Source organism: Pangasianodon hypophthalmus, chromosome 1 (assembly GCF_027358585.1).
Source record: "Pangasianodon hypophthalmus isolate fPanHyp1 chromosome 1, fPanHyp1.pri, whole genome shotgun sequence".
Classification (NCBI taxonomy): domain Eukaryota; kingdom Metazoa; phylum Chordata; class Actinopteri; order Siluriformes; family Pangasiidae; genus Pangasianodon; species Pangasianodon hypophthalmus.
In genome coordinates, this window is record NC_069710.1 from 4,779,055 (window position 1) to 4,791,804 (window position 12,750).

The window sequence follows — 12,750 nt, forward strand, 5'->3', positions numbered from 1 at the left end:
GCTCATCATGTCTGGGTACTAATCAATATTTCTGTATGCAATGGCTATCATTTTCATCCTAATTTCATCTGGATTTTTTGGTAATGTGCTCAATAAGGAATGAGATCACATTGATTTCTGACAAACTACCAAGTACATAGTGTTCCATAAATCTCTTTGAGCCTATTGTTTGCACAGTTCCTGCCTCATAGCTGGTGTTCCCATGACAGGCTTTAGAGCCACCATGACCTTAACCAGGAGGTTTTATTAAAGCCTGCTAACATTCTCCTCTTCCTCTCCCATGAGCCCCTCCTTATGAGCCACTCCTTAAGCTCATTCTCTCTTGCCAGTATGACAATAAGCAGTATTATTGGCTGAATCCTTGACTCTTGGAAGCATTGGCTGCATCTGCATACCCAGAGAAGGTCACTGAGCAGATGGCATTGGAGCAGTTCGTCACCCAACTGCCAGCCTGAGTGTCAGAGTGGGTCCAGTGCCACCAACCAGACTTGTTGACGGATGCCTTCCAACTCGCTGAATACCACATGTCTGCGTGCCTGGGCACCGCAAGTTGGCGCACCATTCTGCCTGTTTCCAAAACCCAACCCACCCCAGGTGCTGCATCAGAAGAGACTGCCCCCGCCTGCAGCTCCCCGGATTTCAGCTGCTCCACCTTCCAGACATGCCTTTCTTCTGAAATTGCAGAGTGCCATGGAGGCCTGGAGAGCTTAAATGGGGCTCTGGCAGGTCTGTTGGGGCTGCAGAGACTTACAAGCTGTGTGCCAGGTGCTCTGGGTCTCTGGGGTGCCCACTCCCAATCTGGAGTGTACATACTGAGTGCCAGTTTGTAGGGGGTATACATCAAGCATTGAGCCAGGCAGCGAGCAGACCTTTACTCTCTAAAGCCTGATTCAAGACGAGGCGTTGAAAGGGTGCTGGGATGTGAAGGTGATGTGTATTCATGGTTATGTGCGCACAGACTGGGGAGGTCTGTGATAAAGTCCAGAGCAATGTGTGACCAGGATCATTGCAGAATCAGGTGTGGTTCAGAGAGACCTGTAGGTAGCTGATGGGAAGTTTGAGACTGCGCACACACTGGACAGCTTTTCCCATACTGTTTCCATCTTGTTTTAAAGTCCTCTGCTAGAATTGATTTTCCACCAACCTCTAAGTCCTGGAGATGCCGAGATGTCCTGAACCGAGGGAGGTATGAACCCATTGCATGACCTTGTCCCACATTGACTGAGGTACATACATTCTTGCTGGTGGGCATCCTTGTGGTGCAGGATCACTTTGCTGGGCTTGGTGGTTATCCTCCATGATCTTCCAGCATACTGGGGGTCAACAGTACTCTGGACTCAGAAATTATGATTTGGGGGTTTGTTCTGGACTGAGAAATTTTAAAAATTCCAGAAAAGCATCAGAGGTTGACTATATGTCAAGGTGAAGTTGAATCTTGTATAGAAATGAGCCCTCCTGGCTTGACAAGGGTTTAGTTTAGCAACTGATACATTCAGTCTGTGAAGATGATAAAGGAGAATTTCACCTACCAGCCAATGGGACCATTCCTCCAGCATGAGGGCTAGCAGCTCCCAGTTTCTGACGTCGTAATTCCTCTCGGCAAGAGTCAGTTTCCTAAAGAAGAAAGCACAGGGGTTGACTTTCAGGTTCAGGAATTCTGAGTATCTCATTTACTGGAATACAGAGGGAGAATTTACACAGCCTTATGATCAAATATAGCATCACCAAATATTCACAGTTACCCCAAGTTGGGATGAAGAACCAGAATCAATGAGTGCTGGGAAATACTGAGATTCAGAACACTGGCCTAACTTTATGATTAGGGTAGTGCATTTACTCTCAATCATAGGTGTTATGGCTTGGCTCTGGCTATATTTGATCATTGTTTTCAGATCTCAGCATGCAGGTTGCATGGAGATGTCCCTTATTCCCACAATAAAAACATACACCAAATCTACTTCAATGTTTCTTTTCATCTGAGGAGAGGCTGACCTGAGCAATTTTCATTGGTTCAAAGTCACTCAAGATGAGTGGCAGTCAGGAGCAGATTGTTGGTGCAAATGGTGAGCTGGATGAACTGATTGAGTGAGAGAGAATTAGCTATGCATCGTAGCTTGGTTTGGGATTCATAAACACTGTCTTTAGCCCTGGATCATTCCACCTGCTTTCTGCAGACAAAGTACAAAATGTTAGTGCATACTCAGCACTTGTTTTAGTGATAACAGTCTCTCTCCAGCATCTTTTCCAAACTCAGAATGATCAAAGACTTCCCGGAACTCTCACTCGAAGTCCACATATGTTTGGCTGAGCATTATGAAGTCAACAGTAGAGGTGGCTCAGATGAGTGTTCTTGTGGTTAGCAGTGTGAGCACTTGGCAAATTTTATCCACCTCTCTAGAGAAATGTGAGGGTACGCTAGCCATCCTTTAAAAATATTTATGCTGTTGGGTATGTGTGTACATGCACCCTGGTGTGTTTCAGGGAAGAAGACATTTCTTTGACAAAAGACCAAAGTCTAGATGGGGAAATAGTTTTGGGTTCTGTTGAAGACACCCCAGGTAAGAGAATGCTCTGCCATTCTGCCCGAGTTATTATTTCCAACCATATATGTAGAATCCAGCATCCAGTCCCTGTTGTAGTTGTTTTACCTTGCCATACATGTGGTGCGCTAAGAAGTTTCTTATGTACATGTAGCCTGATATGTTTGAATAGCTATGTTGTGTTTTCAGGCATGTTTACACATCCTGAGGAAAATGATAAGCATCCATCTTTTTATGATACACTAAATCATCAGGTGTGTTGTGAGCAGTGGTATCTTCAGCCTGTGGTTACAGGATACTTTAAAAGGGTGACATGGATGCTCTGAGTGACAGGAGGCCTACAGGCAGATCACTCTCTCAATGGGTGAGTCTGAGGAGAGAGAGAAAAAGCATAGCTGGAATCTCTCCTCTCTCTCCACTCCAAAATGTTTAAGAAGAGCCACACAGAATCCCTCCACTAAAGAATCAGGTCAGTAAGAGTAAGTCTGCAGGGATCTGTTTATAATGAGCACTTTAGTGAGATAATTATTATCTATTATGCCATGTTTTTATTTGCAAGTTAACTGCCTGTCACTTAGATAAGTCTGGTTACTGAGGTATAAAATTGGCTTTCTCAGAATAGTGCAATGTAGCCTGAACTTTGGATGGTGGTATTTTGGTTCAACATTTCACACAGTAGCAGTATAGTATATTGTAATATACACATTTTATGATTACTCTTTTTACTTGAATTTAAATTAACCAGAGTATTTTCCGAACTTAAGATATCACACACCAAGGATTGAATGTTTTTTTTAATTGTCAAGTACTGAACTGCAATGAAGAAAATGTACAAAAAATGTCACAGAGAGACATGTAAGAGTTGCCACAAACCAGTCCTGTAGCAATTAAGGTATTGATCATTTAACTTATGAATCATATTAAGTTAAATGAGCAATACTTGATATGAATCATATTGGGTTAAATGCATGTTTCTCTGGATTTTGTCTTGTGGATTTGAGAGATGCACAGCTGCTCTATTTCATTCACTTATAGACACCAGTAATCTTATATTTTTAGACTATTTATGTTGTTACTGTCTTCTGAAGTCAGCAGCAATGCTAGCAATAATGGCAAAGGAATGTGATGGTACATTTTACCATCATTTATCTTTTAAGCTGCTATAGAAAGAGATTCTCTTACCTTTAGTGACCATGACCTATATCAGCGGTGTCAAACACATCAACAAGTTTCTGAGCTCTTGAAGAGCCAGTTAAGTAGGTCTCTACACTGGGTGATGCATTTTGGTATTTGGAGTCAATCGTTATATCAGTGGCCAATTAAGACCAAACATGTTTCTGAAACATTGTTAGATTTTTCACACACTGTATATGCTTTCCATTTTAACCAGCGTTTCAGTCCTCTGAGAGGCACGCATAAAACATAATCTCCTGCCCACATCTCCTGTTTGTTTTATAGCTATCTCTACTTACATTCATAAAGATGCATTAAAACCCCACACTTTACACATACAGCTGGCTCTACGTTGACGAGCCCCTTCTCTCATGTTTCACAGACACTGTTGTACATTTTGAGGTTATTTGAACAGTGAATTGGAAGGACAATGCTATATGCAGTCTGCTCCAGTGTGAAAATGTTAGGTAGTAGTGTATCACTGTATCTTTTTTTTTTTTCTTTCAGTTCACAAAATTAAATGAGGCAGTAAGTCATATTTTGCCTCAGGCCATGAGTTTGAAAATATTTTTGTGTACTTGCAGACTGTAAGCATGGGGTCAAACCACTAGATGTCAAAAATGAGCTAAAGTTTGCCCAAAGTTTAAATATTGCCAAGCAACATTTTTGTGCTGACATGCCATTTATATATATATATATATTTATACATCCAGTGCTCTGTTTCTGTGTACAGATTCTGGTTTAAAGCAATTAATTTGTTGCTCCAATACAGTCCACTGGTGCCTTTTTCTAACACCGAATGGAAGCAGATGGTCCAAACACTGGCTGTCCTGACCAGTCAGCCAGCAGCACACAACAGACAAAACAGAGCAAAGTGAGTAAACACCTGCTGTATCACTTTGCTTGTGTAGACTTTTATTAATCTTTGTTCCACCAGTGTACTCATTTCATCTGTTTTCTCCTCTGCGTCACCTACGTGACAGAGGGAGACAGAGAAAGAGGGAGCTGCTGCCAGAGGCCATGACCTTATGTTGGAGTACTCCTCACTGGAGCGTATACGTCTGCAGCTGGCTCAGAAAGAGAGAGAATTTCTCCTCAGAGAGAAGCAGCTCCAGCAGGAACACAGCAAGGAGATCAGCGCTCTCAAACAGGAGAATTACATGTTGCAGAGCAAGGTTAATAATTAGTTTATGGATATTGTGAGTTCTCTGTTAGAATCAGTTGTTGACAGGGACTTGGCAGTAAATTATTTACAGTCGTGTCTTGACTTTACAATATAAACTGCATATATTTTTGTAATCCCCATAAATGTAATTATAACTGCATGTGATGCCAGTATACTGGTTCTCGTAAACCAAAGAAAGGTACTCTTGCTTAAACTGTGGTCACCTTTCTTGACCATGTGTAGTTTACTAATATTAGCTGTTGTGGACAAAAATTACTTGGTAAAGATGGCTTGTAAATAAATTTAGATTTAGTTTGGGAGTTTGGTGTATGCTCTGAAGGTGAGGAGGATTTTTTCTGTATAGCAAAACCAGAAAGAAAAAAGGGTCTATGAATAGCTTCAAATTGAAGTGCATCTAATATTGTCTCACTCTACATGTTTACAGCAGGATTTTTATTTTCTCTGATGAATTTATCTTTTAGGTCATAATAAGGGCAGGTTTTGTTTCAGTGGTTGCCATGGTGTTCATTTCATCCACTGGGGATTGTATTTGTGAGAGTTGTTGTCTTCTGTTCCTGCGAATGTTTTCTAAGATGTACTTCCAAGATGAGACAACACAAAGCTTTTAGTGGGTCTGTTCATCTAGATCATGACATCTCTACAACACACAGGCTCTATCACAGCCCTAATTGGGTGACTAAACCTATTTTTTTTTTTTATTAATCAGTCTATATTTCTCAGCTCGTACTGTGCTTGTCTGTCAGGCTGCATGCTGAAAGATAGCAGGACAGAAAAAAAAGGCAATACATACTTGATACACTGTGCTAAGTAAGGAATAAAGCATGACAGGGCATGCTGTTACAGCAATATAATCAGTGACTGGGTGATGGGATTACCACCACAAAGTTGGTTATTTTTCATTACACAGCAGTTAGTTCTGGTCCACTAATTTGATTGGTCGAGCAGCGTTCTGAGAGTGTTTACATTTATTATAACCGCACTGGGACGTTTCACTGTTTGTATCACTCTGTTCGCCACTCTATGTTCACCACATAAAATTCCACGTCCTAGTTCGAAACCATTCCATACTTTTCAGGAATATATCTTTTGACTTAAAATATGAAAGCTCTTCAGTCGAAGATGAAAAGGAAGAAGGGACGCCAATTTCCCTGGAAGCATCTTTAAAGCATCTTTGAGAAAACTACATTTTCAATGTGGTCTCAGAATTTTGGACCCCACTGTAACTGCAATACATACAGCTTTAAAGATAATTTGGGAGTTCAGGAAAAAAAATATGCCTTTTTTGTGATGTAGTGTGAAACAAAATCAGGTATACCTGATTAGTCCTGTGTAATGCATACAACACCTCTCCTTTGAACATGTGGCCTTAATATGTTAAATATATGCTTTGTGCATTTTCCTTCATGTATTTTATATGAAAAAGTTCAGCATCTCTTCCTTATACATGATTTGATTGTTCATATTCATTTTGGTGATAATGTAACTCTTGACTGGTTTAAATGATTTTGACTTTGCAGGAGAATGAAAAATTGTACATATAAGTATTACACCTCTTACACCAGCTTATGTGGGCATATGAAAGTATGAAAAGTTATAAAAGGTGAAATATTTCATATTTGATTTTAATATTATGTAGGCAGTGTGATGAGGGACTCAATGAAATACGAGAATGAATCATTGCAGGCAGGTTCTAATTAATAAAAAATTGTCTTACTTGTCACACTATAATCTGCTTTAACATCTACTATTGAATATCTCCTAGGGAACAGTTAAATAAGAGCAGTAAGCAGAAGACAGTGGGAAATATAGGCACTGCTGTCCATGGATGCAGTGATACTGAACTATTGGCTGAGGTGCAGGCTGCACAGGTAATTTGATTAGATGTAATTGTTAGCTGTTGAAATGCCTGGGTTTGTCTTAGAGCATGTGTTTGTGTCTGTACAGAGAAGGGAATCGCAGCTGCAGGAAGAAAGCCGCATGTTGAAACAAGAGAAGCAGGCTCTGCAGGTGGACTTGCAGATGATGAAAAAAGAAAGGGACTTGGCAAAAGCACAAGTGCTCTCTACATCAGGTACAGCAGGCTGGTGTGAGTGTTTCAGACTGCATGTTTATCCTTGGTAAATTATGTGGCATTTTCCAGCATGGGCCTATGGCTGTGTGTTCAAGGTGATAAAGGGTTTGAGTTGAAGATGCTGGAGGAAAGACATAAGGAAGAGGTGTCTGCACTGAAGAAGAGACAGCAGTGGTATGCTGAGAATCAGGAGCTGCTGGACAAAGACGCAGCCAGACTCAGATCAGCCAATGCAGAGATACAGAGACTAACTGAGCAGGTGAGATGGTAATCTTGCTGTAATCATGTTGACCTTTTCCCAGTCATCTAATTCATTAGAAATCACATGATGCTCGATAAAATCTTGAGGTGTTAGTTAACCCTTTGCTAAATCCCTCCCCTAAGCAGCAACTGACCAATGGTAGTTAGAATAAATGACATCCTTAATTGCTTCTAGTCAAATATTGATCTACATCATGTAGCGGTAACAGTCTTGCTCTTTTTCTTCCATGCCATCAATATAGATGATGATACTCCGCTCTGTAGATTTTTGCCCATAAGCTTTATATCAGAAGTGTCAGAGTCAAATGCTGCCCGTGCTACATTAGTATTTCTGTGAGTCTTTGAAGGGCCTTAATCTAAGGCTGTTCATTTTTAACATATTATTTATTCTATGGATCAATACCAGTAATTTAGGCTCTGAAAGTAGAATAGGTCATTTAGAAGAAAAAGAAGAGCTGAAACTGTTCTGTGTGCACTATTAGGCCTAGGTAATACCATTAATTATACTGATTGAAGTTGTTTTTTTTAAATGTACATATTTTCCAAATATCAAAAACACATAAAATTAAGAAAGAAATAATTGAAGAATACCCACAGGTTTATCTTATTGTCCCATCTCTCTTGTCTTTGCTCTCCATCAACATTTCTATTTTCATCATAAGTCTCCACACTGGGTGAGATATTTTGGGATTTGCAGTCACTTATTACATTCAACAAAAGGCCAATTTAATTATAATTTTGAACAGATAGGCCAAACACATTCTAGTTATGATCAAAATTAGCACCATTAAACATTAACACTAGGACAACGAGCACAGTGCAGGTTAATAGCAGCTCACATGGAGTACACAGCACCCCAGCTTTTATGGACCCTTAGTCAGCCCACATCTTTTCTCTTCACAAGGTTTAGACTGGAAAGTTATCATTTAAGCTGTTTGCCGTTCATGTGTGGGAGGCATGGTTATCTTTTAAATGGCCAGTTCTCAGCTGGCTTCATCATAGGAGCTCACTACCAAAGTTTTACAGCTGTATTTTACCACTGAGCTGTACAAATCAAGCAGTTTCTAAGAAAGAACATATCTATAAGGCTTTTATATCTATAAGAACATTCTTGATTATACAACAGTTAGTTCTGGTCCACTAATTTGATTGGTTTAGCAGCTTTCCAAGAGTCCCTAGATTTCCTATAACCGCACTTGGATATTTCACTGTGTGTATCACTCATCTGTGTTCAACACATAAAATTCCACTTCCTAGTTCGAAGCGGTTACTACAGTAGTGTTAGCGACATCATCAGTGTTCATGGCAAATGGTATTTTTCAGGAATATAACTTTTGACTTAAAGGATGAAGATGAAAAAGACAAAGGGATGCCAGTTTTCCCTGAAGCACCTTTAACGGGAATGTACAAATCCATGTGAGCTAGCTAGCCAGCTAGTTGATGTGCTATAAAGTGAGTGTGGCTTATTCAGGATCTCTTTCAACTAGTGGAGCAAAAATAAACAGAACATTTGGCCATATTGTGTCTGAAATATCACTTCCTGTTGTATAAATGCAAAAACACACTCACAAGCATGCTGTTATATGAATATTGGCACAGCTGTGATTAGCTAAATCGGAATCACAGCCGTGCCAATATTCAGTATAACTGCACTCTTGCTCATGTGATATTGCTTAATTATCAGGATGTCCCAAGTGCTTTATTCCTCTTTTACCTCAGCAAATTGTCAACAATGTTTTTTTTTTTATTATTATTCATTAACAAATGACAGATCACACTTTTATTCTGGTTATAGGTAGATGTAATATTGTGGAACATCTTCAAAACAAGTTAGTTCCTGTTGTCACATGTTTTAGCAGCTATAAACCGTTCCCTCACTAGTCTCTCCTACAGCACTCGCCCTGCGGGTTTGTGCCTACGGCCGAATGACAGTCGCGCCGATATTCAGTATAACCGCACAATTGCTTGTGCAATATTCCTTAAATATTTTATTAGTATTTTGTAGTTAGTCATCACGTTCTTCAGTGAGCTAGTGACCATATATATATTTCTTTTCAGAGGGGTTATGCTCTCTGGTTGAAAGACGGGATTCCTTTAGAAAGAAATGTCCACAAAGATTATTTTAATAAAATATAATTGTTCATAGGAGAAATATAACTGATATTAAAAAGTCAGTAAAAATGTTTCATAATTATTTTTCCCTATGTATATTAGCCTTCCTTTCAAAAGATTGCTATTAATGCCCTCCCATGTGTTTCAAATGTGTGTATACTTTACACAGTAGTCTTTTAAATGACTATTTTCCATCTGTGTAAGATGACCATTCTTCCATGCTTTCTAAACAGTACATGAAGTGCATAAATTTGATATTTATGTACTGAGGTCCTTGAAATTTCATTAGTTAGTGTCAATGTGTAGGTTAAAACAGAAGTACACTTATTACATAATATCACATAATATTAACTGCTTCAATTTTAGAAAACTTCTGTGCAGCTGAGTTTGGGTTAGCAGTGTGCATCAAATGCAAGTCAGTCATTTTTTTGTCCAAATCAAAACATAGGAAACAATGTGGCTCTTTCAGTGCACCAACAAAACTGACAAAAATTATTATATTCCACAGTGGCACCCTGCTACCAGCAAAACTCAAAAGGATTTTGTGTAATATTTCCTTGGGATCAGATGGTGGTTCTGTCATTGTGATCATTATGCCCGTCATGCTGTTGAGTCATAGTGCATGCACAATGTGTGTGTTTCTTTAAGGTGGAGAGGCTGAAGATGGAGGTAGCCAAGCAAGCTAACCAGCAGCAGAAGAAAGTGAAGGAGATGGCAGGTACACACACATTTGGCAGAGGTGTACCTTGTTTGCTCTGAGCTCCTCACTGGTCTCATTATGCAGCATCTATTTTTTGAGGACATGTCTTCCTTTTGGGGTTGCTTTCCTAAGCACTGTAAGAATTGAGCTCCAGTGTTCACTCCCTTCAATCCTACTCTGTCTTCTTCAAACACTCTCTTCACTGATACTGTTTTCCTTTTTCAGGCTTTGCGTTGCTCAAAGCTGCAGCACAAAATACTTCAAGATGTTTTCTTCATTTGTTCGCACAAGTGCTTTCTGTAATTTCTCTGGTCATTTACCACTTCCATCTTACGAGGATTTAGACTCTGGCTGGTGTTGAATCTTAACCCCTTCCCGAATAATTACCCTTGAATTTCAACATAAAAGTGCATGTGTAAAAAGGGAGGTTGATTTATTTTTTTCTGCAATTCACAGTATAGCACAGTAGGTTTTGAATGAGAGCTGTAATTCAAATTCAAATTTTATTTGTCACGTGCATAAACAACTGTTCCGAAATAAAATAAGAAAATATAGAAAAATATTGAATATAAAGATAGATATAAAGAAAAATATGTACATAAAAAATATATGAAGGGATTAAAAAAATGTGTGTGTATATATATGGATATATGGATGGTGGCAGCAGCAGTCTGACAGTACAGATATAAAGTGCGGCTATGTGCAGTTTTGTGCAAATAATGTGCCAGTTGTGCAATATAATGTGCAATAAATGCAATACTAAATTGCAATACTAAAATAAAGTAGTAACACTATGTAATGTAGATGTAAATGAAGGTTGGGTGTTTGAAGGAGATGAACGATGGAGGAGATTCTGCGCCATAGGCACCTAAACTCTGTGCCTGCACTGATGTCTGCTGGAGCAGCTGCAGGTGTAGCCCTCACATTCTGCCGCCCTGCTGGAGAGCCCCGGCCACAGACTGTAGGCTGAGCTTGAGGACAACGATGAGCAAACAATTCACTCATTTAAAGCCATGGAGCAGCACTTTCACAATTCAATTATTTCACTTAAATGGGAAAGCACATGGGAACAGAAGGAATTCAAATTCCTGCAATCCGACACTGGAGAGTGGGATTATAATTTATTACTGATGCAAGAGAGCACTCCACTGCAGGAGGCTACAGCTTTGAAATACAGCCATGTGCCAGTTTATATTAGAAATGTATACTTCACAGTCTAACATGAATATTGTATTTTGGAGTGTCTGTAGTTAAAAACCACACATGTGCTATTCATGGCAATCAATAGAAATGGAACTTAAGTGAATAAACAACATGTCCATGGTATATGTATATGCTGCACAAGGCTATTAATCTATTAAAATCAGGCAGCTTAATGGAAGAACCTTTGCTGCTTCTTTAAATGCAGCTATTCATATAGCAATAAAGATCAATGTAACCATGCCTACTATTTAACATATAGCACATTATGGAAGTTATATAACACCATTAGGCTATACTACACATAATTCATATATGGTGAATGGGAAGCCATTTCAGATTCAACCTCACTCTGTGAATTATTACTCCTTTTATGCCCAATACACAAAATATTAGCAATAGGAAAATATTACAGTGGCTAAATGAACGAAAATTAATTTGAAACATTAAAGTTTCTGATGAAATATATTTCCTTTTATGCTGTTAGAAATCATACTATAGCAATACTGTTTGCTTTGTCTGTGGCAGTGTAAAATTATAGGCAAAGTAATACTTGAATGCTTTTGAATACTAAATCTTAATTAATTGTAAAATTTAAATGCAATTTTAATGGGATTTGACTGCTCTTGTAGTTATTTCATCAGAAATGCTTTGTACTGTAGAAAGTTGAAAAGGGAACAGTGTATAAAACTATGTTTAAAAAGTTTAGAATGTTTTGTGGTATTGGTGGTGAATCTTTTAAGATAGATGCAGTTTGCGCTTGGAATTGATTATTTTTCCTATGCCTAGTTGTTCCATAGCTATGTGTGTTTCAGTACTGAGCGCCTGAAGGGCAGAACCTAAGTATTCAAGCCTTTCTGGTCCTGCTGTATTGTCTGTATCTTTTTATGAGTGAAACTTGTATGGAACATTTTATGCCCAAAGCAGCCTGGCTATGTGTTTTGCTCCACAATATATGATTCAAGCCCCAGTGATGCTTTACAGAAGCTGTTGCCATAGAAACAAAGATTATTTTATGGTTAATATAAATTTCTTGAAGTATCTCACTCCTCCATACACATTCAGTTTTAAAATGGTGTCTGGATATTGTAGACCACTTTACAGTGTCCATATTCACATATGAAATGGAACAATTCATAAAGTCAAGGGGCCTCACTGATCAAGCTGGATATGAACAGATGTATTTCTAAATCATTCGTAGGAGTGTTTACACAAGAAATTTGGCATCCATGAAAATCCTGTAATTTCAGAAAAATGTTTGTATCCTACTTGTGCTCCTGAGTGTGTAAATTTACGCATAAGGCTAACTAATGTAAATCTCATCTGATCAACTCGTATAGTTGCTGCACTTATACATACAGATTTTCCTGTCAAGTTTAAATAGCTTATGTATTTCAATTACATACAAATATAATGACTATTTTGTGAAACCCATTCATTTCATGTTAAAAGGCATTAACTAAAGAAATGTTTAATATGAAAATATTTAAATATAGTCATATGAAAA

The 12,750-nt window shown here is 38.6% G+C and overlaps 1 protein-coding gene across 1 annotated transcript; it reads left to right on the top strand.

Moving 5' to 3' along the window:
• Nucleotides 1-4,040: 4,040 nt before the first annotated feature.
• On the top strand, nt 4,041-12,201 carry LOC113526659 (centrosomal protein of 162 kDa). The gene is made up of 6 exons (XM_034313988.2): nt 4,041-4,587; nt 4,697-4,888; nt 6,662-6,767; nt 6,844-6,970; nt 7,066-7,229; nt 9,992-12,201. Exons 1-6 carry the CDS (start codon nt 4,523-4,525, stop codon nt 10,100-10,102), a joined length of 765 nt encoding a protein of 254 aa, XP_034169879.2. The 5' UTR covers nt 4,041-4,522; the 3' UTR covers nt 10,103-12,201.
• Nucleotides 12,202-12,750: the final 549 nt, after the last annotated feature.